The sequence below is a fragment of the Neophocaena asiaeorientalis genome, unplaced genomic scaffold, assembly GCF_003031525.2.
Source record: "Neophocaena asiaeorientalis asiaeorientalis breed wild unplaced genomic scaffold, Neophocaena_asiaeorientalis_V1.1 scaffold54, whole genome shotgun sequence".
Taxonomy (NCBI): domain Eukaryota; kingdom Metazoa; phylum Chordata; class Mammalia; order Artiodactyla; family Phocoenidae; genus Neophocaena; species Neophocaena asiaeorientalis.
The window spans coordinates 1,780,578-1,804,190 of NW_020174938.1; the positions used below are offsets into that span (position 1 = coordinate 1,780,578).

General features: G+C 54.3%; 2 protein-coding genes across 5 annotated transcripts in view; both read left to right on the forward strand.

The window, feature by feature from the left end:
- The window catches only part of SCAMP2 (secretory carrier membrane protein 2), a 21,256-nt gene extending 5,243 nt beyond the window's left edge, over window positions 1-16,013 (forward strand). Inside the window, exons 2-10 of one of the 2 annotated variants that reach the window (XM_024761742.1) lie at window positions 5,815-5,883; window positions 6,322-6,420; window positions 6,985-7,113; window positions 8,384-8,501; window positions 9,032-9,160; window positions 9,853-10,012; window positions 11,131-11,232; window positions 14,105-14,222; window positions 14,479-16,003. In XM_024761742.1, the coding sequence (XP_024617510.1) occupies window positions 5,815-5,883; window positions 6,322-6,420; window positions 6,985-7,113; window positions 8,384-8,501; window positions 9,032-9,160; window positions 9,853-10,012; window positions 11,131-11,232; window positions 14,105-14,222; window positions 14,479-14,613 (1,059 nt within the window). In that variant the 3' untranslated portion in view covers window positions 14,614-16,003. Of the gene's footprint in view, window positions 1-5,814; window positions 5,884-6,321; window positions 6,421-6,984; window positions 7,114-8,383; window positions 8,502-9,031; window positions 9,161-9,852; window positions 10,013-11,130; window positions 11,233-14,104; window positions 14,223-14,478 lie in introns of both variants that reach the window. The other variant, XM_024761741.1, reaches the window with a different exon arrangement.
- Window positions 16,014-16,594: 581 nt separating this feature from the next.
- On the forward strand, window positions 16,595-23,301 carry ULK3 (unc-51 like kinase 3). Of its 3 annotated transcripts, XM_024761830.1 has the most exons (16): window positions 16,654-16,791; window positions 17,475-17,615; window positions 17,700-17,820; window positions 18,386-18,490; window positions 18,992-19,135; window positions 19,315-19,397; window positions 19,922-20,077; window positions 20,249-20,354; window positions 20,562-20,602; window positions 20,820-20,922; window positions 21,059-21,123; window positions 21,210-21,288; window positions 21,364-21,404; window positions 21,771-21,818; window positions 21,974-22,040; window positions 22,161-23,301. In XM_024761830.1, exons 1-16 carry the CDS (start codon window positions 16,690-16,692, stop codon window positions 22,175-22,177), a joined length of 1,419 nt encoding a protein of 472 aa, XP_024617598.1. In that variant the 5' UTR covers window positions 16,654-16,689; the 3' UTR covers window positions 22,178-23,301. The 3 variants fall into 3 exon arrangements, with proteins under 3 accessions (XP_024617596.1, XP_024617597.1, XP_024617598.1); XM_024761828.1 differs by having other exon boundaries at window positions 16,595-16,791; window positions 21,210-21,404; window positions 22,161-23,292; XM_024761829.1 differs by having other exon boundaries at window positions 16,595-16,791; window positions 17,743-17,815; window positions 21,210-21,404; window positions 22,161-23,292.
- Window positions 23,302-23,613: the final 312 nt, after the last annotated feature.

The following is a 23,613-nucleotide window of genomic DNA, read 5'->3' on the forward strand; positions in this document are numbered from 1 at the left end:
CTCCATACCTCGACCATCCCGGGGAGTGGCCAAGCCTGTACCACCTACCTGAGAAGGGTCTCTGGAGCCCGTACCCTCTTCTCTATCTCCAGAGTCATCCCTTAGTTCAGGCCTTATTATCACCCACGTGGATTCTTGTGTCCCAGTCAGTCTTCCCACCATCCTCCTTCCCTACACATCACACTCTCCTCACTGCTGGCAGAGGTGATCACTGCTCACAATCTCTAGTTGTCCACATTGCCCACAGGGTGAAGTCTGAACTCCTGCAGTACGGCCTGACCTATTCTGCAGGCTGGGTCCCTGGTGCTCCTCTCTGTATATACGCACTTCACCCCACTGCCTCCAGAACCTTCTCCCTGAACACACGCAAGCTCTTTTTAAAGATGCTGTGTCTTTGCAAATGCTGTTCTTCTCTTCCTCTTTAGTGCTTGCTAAATTTCTTTCCTCTTTCAAGATCCAGTTCAGATGCCACCTCAGTGAAGCCTTCCCTGAGTCTCCAACAGCTTCCTCACTCCCTCCTCTGCGAGCCTATTGCACTTGCGCGCACCTTGTTCAGCACTGATAACGTGCTGTCACTTCTTGCCCTGGCTTCTGTTGTGTTCTCTGTGCTCTTTGCTTCTTGGGGGCAGGAACCAAGGCTTTTTCTTTGTGCCCTTGCCCTGTGCTGGTGTGGAATGGTTTGTGTAGGGAGTAAACAGACCGAGGTGGAAGGAGATGGCGGGGGCTCCGTTTGATTGAGGACAGGCTGTTCCGAGAGGAGAGCTGGTGCCAGGTCAGGGAGGGCCTCAACGCCAGGCCGGGGACTTAGACTCACTTTTTTGGGTGCTTCTGTACATCACTGCTGTGGCAGGGAGGGAGCCCCCAAGGTGCATGTTGCTTATTTGGTGGGTTCTCAGGCTCTCTTTTTAAAAATAAGTGTGTACGTGGTGTACGTGTGTGTTTAACATAAACATAACATAATCACATTATAGAAAATTGGTAAAACAAAGTAAATCATCCATATTTCTACCAGTCTTTTACAACCATTGTTATTTTGATGTATTTTCTATATGAGTACTTCTGATAGAATTGTCATTTGATATTCATATAACCAAGCCTTTTCTCTATTGCTGCCCTGTGTTCATAGCTGTGATTTTTAGTGTCTGTTTAGGCCATTGAGGGGATGTGCACCAAAATGTACTTGTGCTCGCTGTCACTGGATATTTAAGTCATTCTCTGCTTTTTTTCCCCAGTTGTAAATACTGGTGCAATGAATACATTTGCAGATACAGATTTTTACATATTTTCCTCATGTTTCCTTTGGATGGCTTCTCAGGCTCTGGCTCAGAGAGTACCAAGGTTAACTGTGGCTCTTTGTATGCCTGGGACCCAGCCAGCCGATCTGGCGATGACTGCCCCTTCTTGTTCTATGACACACAGCCTTGTCGCTAAAGCAAATAGGACTTCACAGAGGTTCCAAAGGATTGGTGACTCTCTGCCTCCCAGAGAAAGTGGCCGAGTTTCTTTTAGTCCATGAGGTATTTATTTAATGTATTTGGAGCCTGAAATAAATCTCACATTGGGAGCCTGGGTGGAGTGTAGGGTGGGAAAGCAAGGAAGAGTCACAGTAAACTCGAGCACAGCCAGGACCTGGGAGATGCATGGAAAGGGGTTGCCAAACTAGTGAAAGCAAGTGTATTTTTCAAGGCCCTTCCCCGGCAGAGTTGCAGCCTAGCTGTGCTGCGTCTTTTTCTCAGTCCCTCACACCCCAGCTCCACGGAGTGTTCCTTTGCCCCGCAGCTGTGGTGGCCTGAGCTTTCTGACTGGGCCTTTGCTCCCCTTCCTCCCCTCCTCTTAGAACTGTGCCTTTCTCCAAGCCCGCCTGGGCCTCCTCTCCCCTCCCCTCCCCTCCCCTCCTCTCCCCTCCTGTTTTTACTCCCGTGCTGTGTGCACGTGTCTCAGCTACCAGACTTTGGTCTCCAGAAGGGCAATAGCTGCGTCCTTTTCCTCTTGGTGTGTCCCTCACACTGTTTGTGACTGCTTGCTGAGTGAAAAGAACTGAGATCAGGAGCCTTCTGTTTGTTATAAATTCAGTAAAGGGCATTAACCAGTTTGAGTCCTTTGGGCACTGAGGGAGTGTCAGGTTACTTCTTTGTAGTTGAAACTTAGCTCTCACCATGCTTTTAAATAACTACTTGACCCATTTGTGAGCCAGCTGATGCTGGGTGAGTGGGAAGGAAGGTTGCTGCTGTTGACTTCTTACTTGTGACTTGGAGTAAAATCTGAGGGTCCTCATTCAGGCCAGTCAGTGTGGTCCTTACTTGCAAGATTCTCTGCCTGTGTCCTACCAGGGGTGTTCGCCAGGAAAGACTGCTCTGAAGTCTGGGAATAAAGAGCCGAGCAGAAGCAGTCGTCCCAGTCACTCACGGTGCCCTTGTCAGCATCCCTCGACCCCTCAACCCCACGTTGACTGAACACCTTCCGTTGGTCAGCCCCCAAGCCAGGCTTTGGGGACGCACTGCCCACTCAGGTTTACCACTCGTGTCTTTGGAGACAGACAGACTTGGATTCAAAATTGGGCTCAGAGACTTCCCTGGTGGCGCAGTAGTTAAGAATCCGCCTGCCAATTCAGGGGACACGGGTTCGAGCCCTGGTCTGGGAAGATCCCACATGCCGCGGAGCAACTAAGCCTGTGTGCCACAACTACTGAGCCTGCGCTCTAGAGCCCTTGAGTCACAACTACTGAATCGCGCACCCTAGAGCCCGTGCTCCACAACAAGAGAAGCCACTGCAATGAGAAGCCTGTGCGCCACAACAAAGAGTAGCCCCTGCTCGCCGCAACTAGAGAAAGCCCCAACGCGACCATAACTAACTAACTAACTAACAAAAACAAAATCTGGCTCAGCCACTACAGTCCCTGAGGTCTTGGATGAGCTACTTCCCCTCTCTGAGCTGGGAACTTCCCCTCACAACAGGATGGTTGTGAGGTTGAATGAGGAGGTGCGTTGTAGCTTTTCTCAGCCAGTGCTGCTCAGCTGAGCTGTGGAACACAGAAGCTGAGTGCAGCTAGTGTTTTCTCCATTCTCCCAAGGATGGAACATAACCAGGACTGTTCTAGATGTGCAGGAGAGAAGTCAAGTCACTGCAGACAGTGGATGCCTTGGGGCAGTGGGGCTTAATTCTGTCGAGGAACCAGGTTGAAAAAGAACCTGGTAGAAGCTTCTTTTCTGGTGGCTTGACACAGTGGCCAGTTCTGGGATGACTAGAATTCCACAGTAGCATCGCTGTGTGATGAGCCTGGCACATGGTAGACACTCAGTAAATGTCTGCTCCCTTGTCTGTCCCTCTTCTTCCCTCCTTCTCTCACCAGGCCTCAGCCTCTCTTGAAGCCATATACATCTTTCAGAAAGAGCCTAGGTCTCCTCAGGTGGAAAGTACCCGTGTCTCCCAGAGTGTTCCAGGCTCCTTTTCCCAGGCAAGGTGCCTCTGGGCCTCAGGGCTGCTGCTGTGATGCAAGTGGCCCTCCCCTTCTGTGTGCCCTAGCATTTGGGCAGTAGCTCCTGGAGAAAGCAGAGGAGGGCCTGCAGCATCTAGCACTTATTCTCAAACATTACCTGAGCTTCTGCTTGCATCAGGCTCTCTTCACCAAGCACTGGGGAGCCAGAAATACGAACTAGATCCAGAAACACCTGGTTACAGAGTTTATAGCCTGCTAGAGTAGACAGGATTTGTTTGTGGTGAGCCTGGTGAGGGTCCAGGGCCGATTTTTTTAAGATTTTAGAGAAAGGAGGAGGGGTCACTATGGATAGGGTAGTCAGTCCCCCTGCCTCCCAGAATCCTCTTCTGGCTGACCTTGGTAAAGGAAATGATGTCTCTTCATGGCTCTGGAGGCTGCCTACTAAACATGTGTATCACAGCCAGGCATGTGCGCTGGCTCCTGAAACTGCTGCTGGAGCTGCCCTGCTGTCCTTGTCCTGTAGTGACAGACTCAAGTTCCTTGGACAGTGGATCTAATTTCAGTGACTGCAGCTCACTTTCTCTGCTGTGGCTTGATGTCTGTAGAGTCTGAAAGGGGAACAGATACTGAGCCCCAGATCTTTCATGCAGGAAGGCAGCTCAGTAATTCTGGGATAAATCTGCTAGATGTTCAGCCAACAACCTCAAGGCCAGTTCGCCAACTTCAGGTGGCCTCTCAAGCCTCACCTTGTCACTTTGTCCAAGTTGCAGGAGCCACCAGGCAGGGATGGTGTCCAGCAGAAAGGACACAGCCACACTGCCTCTTTGCAGAGGAGACTGGGTGAGGTGCAGAGGACAAGGACCATCCAGAGACGGGAAGTGAGTTGGGGCTGGGCTAGGCCCTGGGACCCTGCAGACACAGGCTCACCTTCTAGGAGCTGACGGCCTTGGTAGGAAGTTAGTGTGTGTGAAAAAGGTATGTTCGGTGCTGACCCGTGGCTCTATAAATGTTCAGAATAGCGAGCCAGCTCCCATTTTGAGACCTAGGACAAGTACTGCACTGTGGCGAATATCCGTTTCCACATCTAAAAATTGAGGGGTGGTTCTCTGAGGGTCTGTTGTTAACGTGTTTAAGAATCCAATCTATGGAGGCTTCCTGCTGGAGGGGAAGCTGGGCATGAAGGACAGGAGCATCCGGACCAGTAGTGAGGGACTAGGGGTGAGGTGTACAGACAGGGAAGCCTAGGTGAGGCCTTATAATGGGGACCTTGGCAGAGTCTGGTGGCAGCTGTTTCCCTCAGAGGCATCTCTGTCCAGCTGGACCTGAGCCCCATGCTATTTTGTATGGGGAAGGGGAGGGAGTGTACAGGAGCTCTGTTGGGTGAGGGGCAGGATGAAGACAGCCCGGCCTCAGGCCAGCACGGAAGCTGCTCTGGTGGAGAGGGTGGCGGAGATCCCTGTGTGAGGCCCTCAGCATGAAGGGTTGGCCTCGGCAGAGATCAGATGGGAAAGGGAAGATTGAAAACTCGGGAAAAGGCTGTGTTCTGAGGACATTTTTGCATTTTCTGAAAAGAATCTGGAAAAAAAAAACCCAAAACAATTTCTTGGCTTTTCATCTGAGTCCTTCATATCTGTATTCCTAGCAAGTGTGCATGATTTAATAAAACTAGCACTGGCAGCCAGCAGCATGTTTTTGTTCCAGAATCTTAAACTGTCCTTTAAAAAATAAGAGGAATAAATGTTTTCTGTAAAATAATAAATAAGACAGTACAGAGAGGTTAGAAAGTGAAAAGTACATATCCATCCACACCACCTCATTTACCCGCCTCCCCCACCTGCTTCCCCTCCAAAAAAAAAAAACAAACCCTCCCTGGAGGTTAATACTATAAACCATTTTAAATTTCTTTGTTTTCTTTGTTGTTGTTTTTTTTTGGCTGTGCTGCGTGGCTTGTGGGATCTTAGTTCCCCGATCTTAGTTCACTGGCTTGAACCCGGGCCCCGGCAGTGAAAGCGCCAAGTCCCAACCACTGGAGTGCCAGGGAATTCCCTAACCGTTTTGAATTTCTAAAGGGCACTAATAGGAACTTGTGTGGTGTGTATTCCCATGCCTCAGAGTGTAGACCTTGCTCTGGGTCTCTTCCGGGAAGTCATCTGGGCTGAACCGCTTCTTTTCCAGAAAGGGAAAAGCGATTGCAGCTGTGGTGTGGCAGAGGCTGGGCACAGGAGCCTTCGGGAGAGGCTTTCCAGGGCACTAGGAAGGGCCATCAGCAGCCTTCAGCCAGGTGTCCCTGGGAGGGGCCAAGAGATGGTGATCTCCCTCTGCCTCACCAAGGTTCTCCCTTTTCCCTAGCGTCTAATGGCTCTTTTTCACTTTCTCAGGATCCCTCTGTGACCCAGCTGACCAGTGCGCCACAAGGAGGCCTGGCTGAATTCAACCCCTTCTCCGAGGTTGGTGAGCATGCCCTCTTTCTGAGTCCCTGGGTCCTCTGGGTGGTGCTGGCGTCTCTGGGGTAAGGAGACTTGGCAGAGACAGAGACAGAATAGCTGCAGTCCTCAAAGGGACAGTCCTAATGTGAACTCAGGGGGGTGGGGTAAGGATGAGGAACTCATCCATTCTCCCCCTGGGGTCCGTGATCTGGGCCCCTCCCAGAACAGGGCCAGGCAATGCTGGGGAGCTCTGGATCCAGCAGGGGTCTGGGTTAGGCATCACATCGCCCAGAGCCTGAGGCTCGTTGGCCAAGAAGCTGCAGAAGGAGGCCCAGGGAAGGCCCAGAGGGAGTGCCCCTCACAGGCAGGGGCATATCACTCACCCTGCTGTGGGTTTGTCCCCACATGGCCAACTAGTGGAGGCCCACTCACCTCCCTCCTCTGATCTGCCCCGTGCAGACAAATGCAGCGACAACGGTTCCTGTCACACAGCACCCTGGGCCCTCGCAGCCGGCAGTTCTCCAGCCCTCAGTGGAGCCAACACAGCCAACCCCCCAGGTACTGTTGACAGGATCCCTGTGACTGCTCCTTTCCAGAAAGGGGCACACCCAGACCAGTAGCTGAGCCCTGAGATTGAGGGGTGGGCAGAGGGCTTTCATCCTGGCTTCCCTTTCAGGGTCCTTTGGATCATCTCTTGGAAGTTGGTCACTTGCAGATGGAGAGTCTGCTCTGCCAACCTATATCATCTCCCAATATCCTCTCCCCCACCCTACTTCCACCACCCAAAATAAGCTCTACTCACCAGGCCAGGGTCCTTGGTGTCAGAGAGAGCATTTGATCCTGTTGTGCTGTTCCACACCCTCCTTGGGCCTTCGGTTTGTTCTCTCTTACACAGGGCCCAGAATCTCTCCTCTCCCTCCCTCCCTCTCTCTCTCTCCTCCTTCTTTTTTTTTTTTAACCTCATTTATTCCTGCCCACCTTCCTGTTTTCCTTTGTCCCTTCACCAAATACTGTGAATCTTTCTGCTTTGTGCCCGACACTCCCCTCCATGCCTCACTGCCCTACCCCACGCTCCTCACTGCCCCCGGTGAGTATGGCCCACAGTGGAGTTGTATGTTGCAGCTCCTGCTTAGACAGGCCAGCAAGTTCCTGCCTACCAGATTCCTGGCAGTGAGCGAGCTCTCAGAGAGGCAGATGCTACTAGGAGGAGATAGTATTCTCAAAGACAGCCACATGCGAAACCTTCCGAAGGTAGGCAAAGTATAGATGAGCAAGAGTGAGGGCAAGGCCCCTGGAGCCTGCCCAAGCTGGGCTGTGGACTCTAGCGGGCCCCAGGCTGCCCCTACCGTCTGACTGGACTTGCTCTGAACGTTCTGCCCTGCCTGGGCCCCTGAGCCCCACCCATGGCCCTAGAACCCTGTGGAGGTGAGGCAAGGCTTAGGGGCAGGGGTGACTTTGCTGTTCGGCTGGGTGGTGGGCCGTAGGGACCTGGTCCTAGTCAGCTGAAGTTGCAGACTTGGGAGAGGAGGCTAAGCCCCTCCACGTGGTTTCGGGTGGTCAATTCTTCCGCCCCCACTGCCTGAAGTTTACCTCCTGAAGGTAGCCTTAGCTCTTTGGAGAACGCCTTTTGGAGAGAGAGCGCACGCGCGTAGCTACGTATGTACAGGTATGCCTGCCTTGTCATCCTGTGAGATGACCTGTTTGATACCTGCTCCCTAAAGAGGACTGTAGACTTCAGGAGGAACCAGGTCCCAACAGGGGGAGCAGGGCCCTGGGCTGGAACACCAGACCCAAGCCCAGCCGTATTCAGCCTCACGTGTAGTATCCTAGCTGCCTCACTCAGAGGCCCAGCTCTGCCTGGAGAGGGAGAGAGCTTGGACTCTTCATGCCATGAAAGCCGGGCGAGGCAGGGCCAAACCTAAAGGGCTGTCCTGGGTTATACTGGGTAACAGTTCAGGTGGACCTCTGGGCAGCTCCTGGGGGTGGGGCGGGGGGTGGTGCTTAAACATAGATCCCCGAGGCTCTGGGTACCCAAGGCTGCGCTCGAGTATCTCCCTTCCCCTCGCACTGATGTCAGGTTTGCACTGTTTCCCCTTCACACACACACACACACACACACACACACACACACACTCTTCAAGTGAGGTTGGGTCTCTGGGTTTCTGGTTGTAGGTTAGTTTCTTGTGAGGTCTTTTTCCCTTTGCCGTTACTCCAGAAATCACTTTAACTGAACTTTGCCTGGTCTCCAATATGGGAAATAACCCTAACCCTAACTCAAGCTCAGGGATGAAGGGGAGAGAAGAGACCTGGTAATGGCTAAGGGGCCAGAGGTGGTATAGAGGTGGTAGGGGGCAGGTCACCTTGGCCTCTCTACGGTGGTCTCAGGTACCCAAGACACCCTGGGGCTAGGACTCTGGGCTCTCCCTGCATGGGGGCAAGGCCCCTCTGACTTCTACTCATGCTGACACTGTCTCACTGTCTCTTGTGTCTGGCCACCCGCCACCTCCTCTGTTCCCTCCAGGCTGTGGCCTCTGCAGCCCAGGCAAGCCTGCTCCGGCAGCAGGAAGAACTGGACAGGAAAGCAGCTGAGCTGGAACGCAAGGAGCGGGAGCTGCAGAGCACTGTAACCAACTTACACAGTAAGGGAGGCCACCGTGCTTGGCTTAGGGAGTTCCCCAAGCCCTCTTGTTCTGGGGCAGCCTCGGAGCTTTGCTGAACTCCTGTTCATCTTAGAATGGCATTGGCCTTGGGGAATACCAAGTAAGGTGGAGGTTAGGAGACTTGCCATGTAGTCCTAATGGATATAGATTATTTCTACACTCCTTCCCAGCTCTAGAATTCTTAGATAGAGTGGGGGCACTGATCCCAGGATTCCTTACTCATGATGAGGACCCTTTGCGCTTATGGTCTGGTTGTTAATGAAAATAATCACTTAGGCTGTTGAGCTCTGTGTTTCCCAGTACATTTGGGGTCCATTATCTTGGCGTGAGCTCATGGGTATTTGTGTCCCATCACCCTTTTCCCATCTCACTCCGTATCCATAGACCCCGAGCCCCGCCTGCTGGCGCCGCTCTGGGAGCCCTGGTTTGACCCATGAATGAGGCCAGTGTGTGCATTCCGCCAAGCTGCTGCTGAGGCTGGGCTCACGTCCTCACCTCTTTCCACACAGTGAGAGAGAACAACTGGCCGCCCCTGCCCGTGTGGTGCCCTGTCAAGCCCTGCTTCTATCAGGATTTCTCCACAGAGATCCCTGCCGACTACCAGCGGATATGCAAGATGCTCTACTATCTCTGGATGTGTGAGTCCTGCTCCTGCCCCTTTGAGCTCCAGGGTGAAATGGGCTGTGACTCAAGAGCCCTATCTCTGCTCTGGCGGCTCCTCCCTGGCGGGCTCCAGCCTTTCTGAGTGCTGGGCTGGGGGGTGCCTTCTGCCCACATAATTGGCCTTCTACAGTCTGCTGCCTGTCCTGGGAACCTCCCCTCAAGGGCCACTCCAGACCATGGATCGGGTAGAGTGGGACTAGCTGGAGGCTTCTGAGTTCCTGCAGAGCTCACTGCACTAAAGGACCCTCCTTAGGTGAAGGCCTCCCCTCCCCACAGTCCGCTCAGCTCCTAGGAGTGAGGATAAAAGACTTCCTGTAGCTCCATTGTGGGCTGTGCAGGACCAGGGGAAAGAGTTGCTGAGAGAAAGACTTCATTCCCCAAGGGTCAGCCCTTGGGTCTGCATCTGCCCCTCCACTGCCATTCCTCATACACCTACGCTGTTCCATCGTCTCTTTAGGAACTTGGTTTGGTCCCTGGTTTTAAGGTCGCAGAAAACCAGGATTTGGGAACTAACCCCGCCGATGTACAGACTGAGGTCCTCTAGTATTTCTGCAGCTGCCCTCATAGCCTGGACTTCTTTTCCTTTGCAGGGGGTGGTTTGCCTTGTTGGGGAAGCCTTCAGTCACCTTGGTACAAGCCTCTCTATCTCTCCCCTCTCCTTTCCCAGTGCATTCAGTGACCCTGTTTTTGAACCTGCTTGCCTGCCTGGCCTGGTTCTTAGTCGACACCTCCAAGGGAGTAGACTTTGGCCTCTCGATCTTGTGGTTTGTGATCTTCACCCCCTGTGCCTTCCTTTGTTGGTACCGACCCATCTACAAGGCTTTTAGGTGAGTGGGGCTGGGGCAAGGGGTGAAGCTGGCATCCCCGGTCGCAGGCCAAGGGCCATAAGCCCTGGGGCCCCATCCCAGTCTTAGAGCAGAATGGATTGGTGGGGAAATTCACTTTCCCATTTCAAGCCATAGTGAGAGCAGACAGGAAAGCTGTTTTCCTCAGTTGTACCTGAGGTCTGCTCTGGGCCCTGTCCTTGGACTAGACACAGGAGACCTAGAGAGGAAATCAGGAGCCTTACTTGCCTTCCCCCTGCTCCCAGTTTGTCTGGTTCAGTGGGATTTTAGTCACTGGGAAGAGGGTGTGCTTCTCTGATAGAAGTGGGACTTCTCTGATAGACAGAGTCTGACAGAGTCGGATAAGCTCTCAATGGCTTACCCCTCCATGCTCATTTCTGCTCCTCCCCCACCTCCCCAGTAACTCTTGAGCATCGCTGAGTGCCAGTATTTGACCGGTTGACCTAGAGTCGATTCTGTGGACATGAATGAATACACCTCACAACCCCCTAGGGCTTTAGAATTGTGCCTCAGAGTTGATGCTTTCAGGACAGAGCCCAGCAGGCCCCTGGAAGAGGGGGCGGGGCAAGTGGCTGAACCCTCCCATGCACTCAGCAGGGTTGCACTCACTGAATATGCACTCACTGCATTCTTGCCCTCCAGGACACCGAGATGGAAGTACTCAAAACACCAGTTTTGTCTGATATTCCCTACTCCCCAAATACCTTTTCTTCTGCCCAGAACTACAGTTCTATTATAAAAGATTTATCATCTTTATAACAGGCTTAGATTTTCTTCCCTGTTATAATGCAAATAAGTACTCCAGGAAATGGACTGTTAGGCTGTTTACATTGTCCTTGGAGTGAGCAACTTTATTAGTTCTTTGAGGAAGCAGTCAAGCACTGACCCCTTAAATTGGAAGGCAGTGGAAGGCAAGCCCTTTTTGATTATGGTGGTGAGTGCCTGTGTCCTTATGGACAGTGTGGCTGGCCCGCTGGAGCTCTTTCTACTAGCATCCTACCTCCTGGCTCCTAGCGAGGAAGGTGTCATAGCAAGTGAGGAAGGCTGAGGAATGAGCCCCAAACCCTCTTGTGACTTCTCGTTTCCCCCTCTCTCCACAGGTCTGACAACTCTTTCAGCTTCTTCGTGTTCTTCTTTGTATTTTTTTGTCAAATAGGGATCTACATCATCCAGTTGATCGGCATCCCTAGCTTGGGGGACAGGTGAGAGCTGGGGTAGCACAGAGGGAGTTGTGCCCTGTTTCTCTGCTCCTAGAAAGCCCCCACAGATGACCCATCTTCCACCATGGCAGGGAGAGGGGACGGTGGGTCAGCTGGGGTCTGCCTTCGTGCCCCCATCCACTTCTTCACTGGTAACCTACACTCACTGTCTTGCCTTGCTCACCACTTTCTGGGGCATTGTGAGTGGACTTGGCCTGAATCCTTAGGCTACCAGGGCTGTGTCCTGCCCGGGATGGCCTCCTCTTCCTTTTCTCCTGCCATGGCCTCCTAGAGGCTGGTGCTACTCTCATAGGCCCCAGACAAGCCCTGAGGTTTGGGCAGCTGCTGATGGGTGTCCTGGCCTTTGCAAACTGTGAGCTATGACTTTTTGCAGAGGCCCTGTCATCTCAGGAGATGGAGCCCTTGCCCCTTGTGAATCGGCTCCTTCTGGCTGCTCTCCTTGAGCACAGCTGGCTTGAGTGTCCTGGCTACTGCAGTCTTCAGCTCAGAATTAGTCTCAAAAAGAAAAGCCAATGGCTGATGTTTTCCTTTCTGCTCCAGTGCACAGGGAACATTACAGAAAGGTCAGGCTGGCACTTGGCTGAAAGCCTGAGCCTGGAAGGGCTGTACTATTTTGGTCCCCTCCCTCCAGTGGAGCTGGCAAGTCCAGAGTGGTGGGGAGGGGTGACTCAGCTCGCACTCGGAGCAAGTGCACGCTGCCCTCCCCCCACCCCTCTTCCTTCTCACCTTGCTGTTTCTAATCTGGCCCCTTTTCTCTTTGACTGGTGATCCAGTTTCATTACTCATTACCCTAAGTGAGGTCCTGGTAAAAAGCTGTGATTAATAACTGCTGTTTATACCCTGGACTGGGAGCCAGAAGGCTTGAGTTCTGGTCCTGGCTCAGCCACTCACTGCCCTGCCTGGATGAGCTCTGCAGCCTCCAGCCTCCCAGTGCCTTTCTCATCTCACCTCAGAACCCCCCCGATTGGGTGGATATAATCCCCCCTCCCTTTTTTGTTATTGATTGTAAAATACACATAACATAAAATTTATCATTTTATTTACCACTTAAACCATTTTAAAATGTACAATTCAGTGGCATTTAGTACATTCACAGTGTTGTGCAAACATCACCACTGTCTAGTTCCAGAACATTTGCTTCACCCCATAAGGAAACTCCATGCCCATTAAGCAATCACTCCTCATTCCCTCGTTCCCTTGTTCCCTGAGCCCCTGGCAACCACTGAGCTGCTTTCTGTCTCTCTGGATTTGCCTATTCTGAACATCTCATATAAATGGAATCATACAACATGTGGCTTTTTGTGCCTGGCTTCTTTCACTCAGCATAATGTTTTCAAGGTTCATGTTATTACTTCATTCCATTTTATGGCTAAATAATATTACATTGTTTTTGGAGATACTGCATTTTGTTTATCCACTCATCGCTTGATAAACACTTGGGTTTCCACCTTTTTGCTGCTGTGTATAGTGCTGCTGTGAACATTTGTGTACAGGTTTTTGAGTACCTGTTTTCAGTTCTTTGGGGTATGTATCCTGGGGTGGAATTGCTGGGTCATATGGTAATTCTGTGTGTAATTTATTGAGGAACTGCCAAACTGTTTCCCACAGAGGCTGAACCATTTCACGTTCCCAATAGCAATGTATGAGAGTTCCGGTCCCTCCATATCCTCATCAGCATTTGTTATTTTCCTCTTTTTTTTCCTTTTTTCTATTATAGCCAGTCGAGAAGTGTGGTAATTCATTGTGGTTTTGATTGCTGTTTCCTGAATGATTGTGATGTTGGCCATCTTTTATATGCTTGTTTGGCCATTTGTATATTTTCTTTGGAGAAATGTCTATTCATATCATTTGCTAATTTAGTAATTGGGTTGTCTATTGTTGAGTTCTTTATATATTCAGCATTGTAGCTGCTTATCAGATATAATTTCTTTTCCTTTCTGTGTGTTGTTTTTCACTCTTGATAGTATCCTTTGATGTACAAAGATTTTAAATTTTGATGAAATCCAGTAGTTTTAGTTATTATTAGGTTTGAGTTAATTTTTGTATGTGGTCAAAGTAGGGTCCCCCGTCATTGTTTTGCATGTGGATATCCAGTTGTCCCTGCACCATTTGTTGAAGAGGCCATTCTTTCCCCATTCAGTGGTCTTGGCACACTTGTCAAAAGTCAGTTGACGATTGGGATTTCCCTGGCGGTCCAGTGGTTGGGACTCCACGCTTCCGGGGAACTAAGATCCCACATGCCACATGGCCAAAAAAAATCAGTTGACGATAATATATAGGTTTGTTTCTGGGCTCTCAATTCTATTCCATTGATCTATACATCTGTCCTGATGCCAGTACCGTACTGTTTTGATAGCTATAGCTTTGTAGTAAGTTTTAAAATCAGAAAATGTGAGGACATCCCCTTTATAGATGAGGACACTGGGGCTCAGGAAGGAGACATGACTGGCTGGAGGCAGAGGGGCTGTCCCTGGGCTGCAGTGGGAGGAGCTGAGGTGAGAGGATGAATGTAGTGGGTTGGCCAGTGGTCCTCCTTCCCAGAGAGGGGGCCCTCAGGAGTGAGTAGCCAGGCTTTCCATGTCCCCCCTAACCCCCAGAGCAGCAGGAAAAGGCTCTACCCAGGGCTATTCCTGACTGTGAAGGCAGCAGCCACATCCTCCCTTCCAGACCTCACATGGCCCAAAGATTCCCAATGGGCAGTGTGGGGCCTGATGGCCTTCACAGAGGCATGGCCTCTGCAGGGAGATGCCTGGGCGGTGTTCAGCACACAGTGGCCATTTGGAGAAGAGCCCCTCACGGGGAGCTCTGGGGCCCAATCCCACTACACCCCCTACGGCCTCTTCCTCCCTTGCAGTGGTTGGATTGCAGCCCTGTCTATACTGAAGCAAGACTTGGCTGTGTCGATCATCATGATGGTGGTGGCTGGCTTCTTCACCCTCTGTGCCGTGCTCTCACTCTTCCTCCTGAAGCGGGTGAGTGGTGGGTGCTGGGCCAGCTGCAAACCCAAGGAAGCAGGCACCTCTCTCCTGCCTTCTCCATGGGGGTGTTCATCACTACAGCAGTTGGGCCTCCTGTGTCCTCAAAGGTCCAGCAGCTTCCTCCAAGGTTCTGGGTGGGAGGTCAGGCAGGCTGGGGTTTGTGGTGGCTCCCTTGGGAATATAACCTGGATGACTTGGTTCCTGGTGGCCCACAGGGCGGGGCTTTTCTCACCACAGCCTCTTTCCGCAGGTGCACTCCCTGTACCGCCGGACGGGGGCCAGCTTCCAGCAGGCCCAAGAGGAGTTTTCCCAGGGCATCTTCAGTAACAGGACCTTCCGCAGCGCCACCTCATCTGCTGCCCGAGGAGCCTTCCAGGGGAATTAGTCCTCCTGACTCTCTCTTCCTCTGCCCTGGCCTTTTCTCTCACCTGCCTTCTGAGCTGCACTTTCCGTGGGTGCCTTAAGCAGTGGCTATGCCCAGCACAGACCTGGGGAGGGTCTTGTCCGTGGCTCTTCCTCCTTCCTCAGCAACCAGCTCTCCCTTCCACCCGAGGAAAGTGGCGGGAGGGACAGGGACTGTTTTTTACACAAGAGGAAAAAAAACAGCTGTCTTTCCTTCTCTGGTGGTGGTTTGGTAGGATTTTTTGGTCTCTCTGGAAGCAGCAGGACCCAAAGTTCTCTTCTCCCTACACACATACACACACATGTACTCACACACATACACACGTGTAAACACTTGGGGTCACTGGCAGCCCTGGGCCCACCCCAGCTGGAGTTTTATTTCTGCTGGAGTCCTGAGATTCCACTCTTTCCCCAACAGGCCTGGCCTGAGTCTGGTGTCACAGACCCAGCCTGTGGCTCCCACAGTCCTGCCCTTCTTTCCTGCCCAGGCTGGGGTAGCCTCCTAAGGGCTCCCCTTTAGATGAGCTGCAGTCTGAACTCTGTTCCTCAGATCACTGGAGTGGTCTCCGGGCTTCCAGAGCCTCTAACCTGGTTGCCCCAGCCTCTTTTCCTGCCTCATGTTTCTCACAAACAGTTTCATAGCCCTTTAGGCCCCCTGCACCCTCCCAGTGTGCCCTCTGGGGCCCTTCCCTCTTTAGACTTACTGAACGTGCAATGGGGTTGGTAGGGATTTGCGGATGGAGAGGGATAGAGGACGCCGACCCAAAGTTGTCTTGGCCAGCCTTTGGCTGTCTTCTAGGAAGGTGGGTTTGACTGTTTGCTTGTGGTTTATTTGGTCCTGGTTTGATTTCTTCTCTTCCGGAGAGGTAGCTGCCCTTTCCCTTGGCCTCAGATTCTGCCCTCCCCCACCCCTGCCCCCCACCATCAGCAATATCTAGCTTGTATGACTCAGAGGGAGGGCAGGGGGAATCAGTTCAGAACTGCATCCTTCAGGCCACCTTTCTGAGGGTTCCAGACTAATCCTCTAGGGTTCTCCCATACTCCCAAGTAAAGTATAGGTCACCTTCCACTAGTCCTGGGGATTCCCAAGGAGGTGTGTCACTGTGATGGGTGCTTAGGAGTTCACGGTTAAAACCTGTACCCTGTCCTCCAGAGGTGGTAGGAGTCGGTGGGTGGACTGAGGGGACTTCTCAAAAAGCTGGCCAACCTGCTACCCAGAGACAGCCCTCAAGCTGCCAGCTTACACAGCCCCAGAGCCACTGAATGATAATGGCAGTGACCAAGGTTTTGTAAACTCCTTTCTGGTATTTTTTTCTCCGTGTATAAATGTATATGTTATGTCTCAATTTTGTCCTTAAATAAAAACAAGACATTTTCAGACAATACTGGTCCTCATGTCTGCTGGACTTGGGAGGATGGGAGTGGCCCATAGGGTAGGGGCTGAGGCACGCCAGCCATAGGCGAGAGGAGACAGTGAAGACTCTGCGTCTGGCTGCTCTACTCCCTGGCTGGCCCCGTACTGAGATTGCTTGTTGTCTTCCATGGTACTTTCTCGTCCCAGTACTTCCACTTTCAGAGCTGCTGGTCTTGGGGGCGGGGGACCTCTTTGAACCCCCCCTCCCCGTCTTACACACCTGCTCAGCCGGGCTTCTCTCTTATCGCCCCTTCACGTGGGCGATCTCTAGGATGCTGTCTGAGCCTGGATGGGATTCCCTAGGTGACCTCGTCAGCTGGCCTCCACTAACTCCTGTTAGGCCCGCGAGCTCCTCAGTATCCCCAAACGGATCTTGCGGGTACTGGCGGGTCATGTGATTTCCAATGCGGGTGGAGGCGGTGGAGGCGCCCAGGAGCAGCCACTGGAGCCCCTGGAGGGGGCGGGGCTCGGGGGCGGTGGGGAGCCGGCGCCCCGCCCCGCCCGCCGCGCTGCACTTTCGGCGGGCTCCGCTGGGGGCAGCGTGGAGTTCTGTCCTACAGCCGCGCGCTGTCCGTTCTGGGCTCCTGGCCGGAACCCGGCGCCGGAAATCAGGAAGCGCCCGGCAGCGGGCGCGCGGCGGTGGGGATGGCTGGCCCTGGCTGGGGCCCTCCGCGGCTGGACGGTTTCATTCTCACCGAGCGCCTGGGCAGTGGCACGTACGCCACGGTGTACAAGGCCTACGCCAAGGTGGGTGCGGGGCGCCCCGGGGCTTCTGTGCGAGGCAGGAATCGGGGGCACGAGAACTTTTGAGGGCCTGGCCCCGGTGCCCGCCAGACCCTGAGCAAGCCCAGGCGGGTGCCGGGCCGGGAAACTAGAAAGGGTTAGAGAGGGTGTGAGAGCCGTTAGCGGCCCACGGCCTGCCCTGTCCCAGGCCGACCTTCCGTGGAGGAGGTGGGTGGTGACCGCCACCAATAGGTCTTCAAAACAAACACACATACACACACCCCTGTTGTGTGAAGAGACAGGTGGAGACCTCGATGGAGCCTCGGTGTCAGTGGCTGAAGAACAGGCTCGAAACAGGGAGGATACCTATGGTCTGGGAGGAGTATGGGGCAGGGTTCTAGAAGGCTGGACCCACTTAGGAAGCAGAGTGGGCAGTTTAGAACAGTGAATAACATGCTTTAGCAGGGGCACTCTAGAATACAATGAAAGGGATTGTGGAGCAGAGAACACCAGGCTGGTGGGGAAGCCGGGATTCCAGAATCCGGGTGCCTCATTGGCCTGAGAAGGGGCAGCTGGGAAGCCTGGATGCTAGTGTGAGTGGGTAGGCCCTGTGAGGGGGAGAGGGGCAGAGGGAACCAGAGCCCTTCTGGCCACACATAGTCCCTGGTACCCTCAAGGCAGAGCCGTCAAATCTCCTTTCCCCACAGAAGGATACTCGTGAGGTGGTAGCCATAAAGTGCGTGTCCAAGAAGAGTCTGAACAAGGCATCTGTGGAAAACCTCCTGACAGAGATTGAGATCCTCAAGGGCATTCGACACCGCCACATCGTACAGCTGAAAGACTTCCAGGTGTGGGCCTGGGATGGGGCCACCCCTAAAGGGGGCTGGAGAAGAGACACTCTCCTCAAGCCTCCTCTCTGCCTTTAACCACAGTGGGACAGTGACAACATCTACCTCATCATGGAATTCTGTGCAGGAGGTGACCTGTCTCGCTTCATCCATACCCGCAGGATTCTGCCTGAGAAGGTGGCTCGGGTCTTCATGCAGCAGTTGGGTAAAAGCCTCTGACCCCAGCCTGACACCCCTTCCCATGATCTCTGCCCTCTCACACTACCCCTGCCCCAGGCTTAGTGCTCTGACACTCTTAGCAGTCGTCTCCCAGCCCAGCTTGGATTTTTAGGGCCCATCCTTGCTATGTGCCCATCCCTGGCTTAAGGATGCTGTGAGGGAGACGGGGAGGAGCCCCGATCTGTGGGGAGTGCAGGCTTCCACACGTGGAATGTAATGCAAAGACCTTATAGAACATACCAAAGACCCAAGTGCTTTGCTAAGGAAGAGAGCAAGGACCTAAAGGGCTGGGGCATCTAGGGAAGCTTCTAGGAGGATGGGAGACTTGTGAAGGGGTACAAGGGAGGAAAGGAGGTCACTTGAGGTGGGGGTGGGGAAAATTCTTAGCAGAAGGGGGAGCCTGGTGCTTGTATGTAAAGCATTTGGTAGACCAGTCAGGTCAGAACTGGGGTTGTGCAGGCTTGAAGGGGCAGATATAAGGCTGGGGAGGTGAGAGGGTGTGGGAGATGGGCTTCTCTGACCTGTCTCTCTGCATGGGTCCTACTCCCCAGCTAGTGCCCTGCAGTTCCTGCATGAACGGAACATCTCTCACCTGGACCTGAAGCCACAGAACATTCTGCTGAGCTCCTTGGAGAAGCCCCACCTTAAGTTGGCAGGTATGAGTCTGGAACAAAAGGCATGGAGGTTTGGAGGGTGGCTCTCATGGAGCCCTCTACTGAGTCATCAAACAGTGACAGACTGGGGAGGTCCAGGGATGGGCCCCATCACCAAAAGGTAGTGCCTTTCTCAGGCTACCCAGGCTCGACTCCAGCAGTGTCATGGGCAGGCTCAGGGCTCAGTGTGTGACCAGAGTCAGGCTTCAGAGTGTGACCAGGGTTAGTACTTTATCTGTCACCAAGATTGGGGCTCAAAGTATGACTCAATCTGTGGTGGCAGTGTTGGAGAGTGTGAGGTGGGAAAGCAGTGGTTGTGGCCCCTGATAAAATTTGGAGGAGAACTGACTTGAAACTGGAGGCCAGAGAGGCCCCTTAACCTGAAACTGGAGGCCAGAGAGGCCCATTAACCTGAAACTGCACTGGAGCCCAGGGTGAGGCTGTAAAGGCCAGGAGCAGAAGCAGCTGGAATCTGAGCCCTGCTGCCTGGCCTCTTGCCTGCAGACTTTGGCTTTGCACAGCACATGTCCCCCTGGGATGAGAAGCATGTGCTCCGTGGCTCTCCCCTCTACATGGCTCCCGAGATGGTGTGTCAGCGGCAGTACGATGCCCGTGTGGACCTCTGGTCCGTGGGGGTCATCCTGTATGGTGAGAGCGCTGTCCCCTGCCCCCACCTGGAGGCCTGCACTGCAAGGCCTCTCTGGGCCACTCCTGAAGCGTTTTAATGAGAACGCTGACTCTCCTGGTCTGGGGCTGCTCCCCAGGAGTGGGCCAGGCCAGGCTTGACCCTATCCCCTGCCAGCCTCCCCTCTGCCTCCCTTCCACAGAAGCCCTCTTCGGGCAGCCCCCCTTTGCCTCCAGGTCGTTCTCGGAGCTGGAAGAGAAGATCCGGAGCAACCGGGTTATTGAGGTAGGTCTAGCAGGGCCTCGGCACCTGCTGTGGGGCGGAGAGAGTCAGGGCCCTGAGGTAGGAGACCTCACTGCCACCTGCACAGACTGGGGTGTGGTCTCCAGGCCACCTTCGTGGAGCTGGGACACACCCTAGCCTGGAAGTCGGCTCCATTCAGTTCCAGGGACTCAGATCAGCCACAACAGGGAGCAAAGCCCGCTGCAGGCCCTCCATGGGGAGAAGGCCAAAGCAGACCTAGGCCCAGCCTTCCCCGAAACATATTCCAGAGAGGGGAAAAGGATCTGGAAACAGGGTTCCATGACAGCTACGGGTTCCAGTGAGGGCGTGGACAGGAGCCTGGGGGAGGAGGCTTGGCTCTCACTGGCTGTGACACTTTGACCCATCACTGTTCTTCCTGGTCTCACTTTATCTGCCTAATGTGTATCTCTGGGGCGTCCCAGGACAGGGTGGTCCTGACCGGCGCCTGGGGCTGGGGGCCGAGGTGCCGGAGCCCAGTGTGATCTGTACCTCCCCCACCCCCGCAGCTCCCCCTGCGTCCTGCCCTCTCCCAGGACTGCCGGGACCTGCTGCAGCGGCTTCTGGAGCGGGACCCCAGCCGCCGCATCTCCTTCCAGGACTTCTTTGCCCACCCTTGGGTGGACCTGGAGCACATGCCGAGTGGGGAGAGCCTGGCACAAGCAGTGAGCAACCAATGGAGATGGGTGGGCCGAGGGCAGGTTGGGGGTTTCATCTACCCCTTTCAGTGGTGACCAGGTGATTTGCCCAGCAGGAGGCAGAGGGTGGGCTCAGGGCATCGCCCCTTGTGGTGAGTATGGGGGGTGGGCATGACTTCTCATTTGTCTGTCCCCCAGACCGCCTTGGTGGTGCAGGCTGTGAAGAAGGACCAGGAGGGGGACGCCGCGGCCGCTTTATCTCTCTACTGCAAGGCTCTGGACTTCTTCGTGCCTGCCCTGCACTGTGAGTGCCAGGCCGGGTGCAGCAGGGGTGGGGTCAGCCATAGCTGCAGTGGCTGGATTCCAGAAGCAGCTCCCCTTCCAGAATTTTGTGGGAGACAAGGCAGAGGGTAAATCTGGAACTTAGTGCTCTGGGGGATTCCAGAGGGTCTGGTGTGGGGCAGCCGTCTCCTTGCTCTAGACTCCTCGTATAAACCCGCACTTTCTGCAGATGAAGTGGACACCCAGCGGAAGGAGGCAATTAAGGCAAAGGTGAATGAGAGTCCCCTGAGGAAATGGGTGAGGGATCCCAGGGCCTCTGGGGATTGGCTCTTAGAGGAACCTCTCTCCCTGGGAAGGGGGTCAGGCCAGCCTCAGTTGACCTCTGACATTACAGTTTGGGGCGGTCCCTGAGGGAGAACCTGGAGGTGGGTGCTGGTGAGGCAGGCAAGGTGAGAGAGCCCTTCCTCGGCCCCTTGTCCTCCTGCAGGTGGGACAGTACGTGTCCCGGGCTGAGGAGCTCAAGGCCATCGTCTCCTCCTCCAATCGGGCCCTGTTGAGGCAGGGGACCTCTGCCCGAGACCTGCTCAGAGGTAGGCCCCAATCCTGGCTGACCACCAGTTCCCAGCAACTTCCCTCCAGCCTGAGGGGGAGGCAGGTTGGGGTCGGCATCCTGAGATGAGAAAGCAGGCTGCTCCCCTCACCCTGAGCCTTTGCGCCTCGTCCCAGAGATGGCCCGGGACAAGCCGCGCCTCCTAGCTGCCCTGGAAGTGGCTTCAGCTGCCGTGGCTAAGGTTTGTATCCAGGGGGAGGGGTCTGGGCAGGGCAGGGAGGAATCCAAGTCATGCCCCTAAATGACCTGGTGTCTCTGTGGCTGCAGGAGGATGAGGCTGGCGGGGAGCAGGATGCTCTGGCCCTGTACCAGCACGGCCTGGGGGAGCTGCTTCTACTGCTGGCAGGTGAGGCCCCATCACCGTACACCCCTAAGCCTCTGGCTGCCCTGCCCTCACCACGTGCCCTCCCTCTCTCTGCAGCGGAGCCCCCAGGCCGGAGGCGGGAGCTGCTTCACACTGAGGTGCCCACTGGGGTCGGGAGGCTTGGGGGGCTTCCTCTTCCCCGTTTGCCCCGCTCCCATTTGTGGGGACCTCCTTGGGTTCCCTCAGGGTGCTCCAAGTCTGGGAGTTAGACCACACAGACTTGCTAAGTTGGTGGCCCCTCGCACTCTGTCAGGGCTTGGGTGCTCAGGTCAGGGCAAGGGGACAGGCAGGATCTGGGAACTCAGCAGCAATCGGGAGGCTTCCTGGAGGAAGGAGCAGATAAGAACTCAGCGGCAAGTTGTTCTAATGAGGCAGAGGGTTCTGGAGAGCATCGGGAGTGAGGAGGAGCTCCATTTGGAGGCCTCTCCTCGCCCCACGTCCATGGGCATGTCTTCCCTTGTCAGGTTCAGAATCTCATGGCTCGAGCTGAATACCTGAAGGAGCAGGTCAAGGTGGGCACATGGGGGCCCACACTGGGATGAAGCTGTATGTGTTCTGTTCCTCTCTGCCTGTGGCCGTCTGTCCCCTGCTCCCCACTGTGTATGTCTTCCTCTCGTCTCTGTCTGAAGGCCTCTCCATCACTGTCTCTGCCCTTTATGTTCCGCAGATGAGGGAGTCTCATTGGGAAGCTGAGACCCTGGACAAAGAGGGGCTGTCGGAGTCTGTTCGTAGCTGTGAGTCCTGCCCTGGGGTCTGACCCTCCCCGCAAGGAGGGGTGAGAGCTGGGGCAGCCCTGGATTCTGCCTCTTTTGCCAGAGACCTGAGACTGACGCTCCCCACTTTCCCCTCCACAGCTTGTACTCTGCAGTGACGCTGCAGGATGATTGGACAGGTCACTGGGAATTGGGGGCACGCTCACCCCAGCTGACCCTCAGAATTCTGTGGCCCTCTGCCACCCTGCGGAGCAGGCTTCCTGGATGGGCAACTCTGGGACACCCCACATCCCAGCATCCCCAGCACCACTTGAAAAACTCTTAACTCCCTACCCACTGTGTGTACTGGGAGCACTGGGGTGGGGAGGACTCTGGGAGAAGAGTGTTTCTTTCACGTGACTTCTGTTATTTGGTGGTTGCTGAGCCCTGAGCCTGTTGATTTCTGTTTTTGCTCTGAGACGATCAGGGAGCCCTCTGCAGGGCACTTGTTCTCTTTCCCCTCCTTGCCAGGAGGCAGCTGTGCCCACCCCTTTCCTTCCTGGGAGCCTTTATTGCAACTTACCTCCCTCCTTGCAGTGGAGCAGGGCACTCCAAGACCCCTCAGGGAGCACCCATCCCACTATATGCACTCAGCCCCACAGAACTCACCAGTCTTCCTGGGAGCTGACCCCTGCCCACCCTCTCAATATTTTAAGATAATCCTTCATGCATGAAAATAATATCTTTTGTAGAGGTGAGGCAAATTTGAGAAATCCCATGCCTTGTTCTTGCCCTGGCCTGGGGGGTACAAGGGGAGGGGTCCTCAGTCATTCCTCCCACCTTCATCCCTCTGTGGGGAATGCCCCTACTGGCCTCAGAGCTGGTCCTGGCCTGGGATGGGGAGGCATGGGGGCTGCCTGGCCTTTCAGGCTCCAGGGGACCCAGTGATCCAGGAGACCTGATTCTAGGTCTGACACTGCTGCTACTCCAGTGTGTGACCCCGGGCAAGCTCCTTCCCCTTTCTGGGCCTGGGTCTCCCCATCTCTCCAATGGGACTGCTACTATCTCCTCAACCCCCTACATGGGCTTTTAGGAGAACAAAGTGACTTTAATCTGGAAAGAATATATACACCTAGAGTTATTTAGGGGTTTCTTTTCTAAAAAGTCAGAGAGGGTGTTAGTGATTTCTAACCCTTCTGCCCTGAAATGCCTCCTTGGGGCAAGAGTTGTCTGCTTTCCCTATAGGAGGCTGGGTGTAAAGAATGTAATTCATTGTTTTTCTATTAAATTATTTTCTAAACTTGTTCTTCTCTTCTTGACCTGGGAGAAACTGGAGGTAGCCCCTGTTCACAGGCTGGGACTAGAGGAGCCCCAGGAAAAGCTGGGTGACATGAGGGAGGGCTGGGGAGGCCCCAGGGTGGGGGAGTGAGAGCCACATCTGCCTCCTGCCCTTAGCCCCTGGGAGATCTGGGAGAGTCAGGTGGACCAGCCACCAGTCCTCCCACCACCCAGGAGACCAGCACAGGCCTGGGAGCCCAGGCAAGGCCCTTCCTCTCTGCACGTGGAGGAGGGCTCAATGGCAAGGGTGCAGTCCTGTTACCCTCTGTGCTCTGCA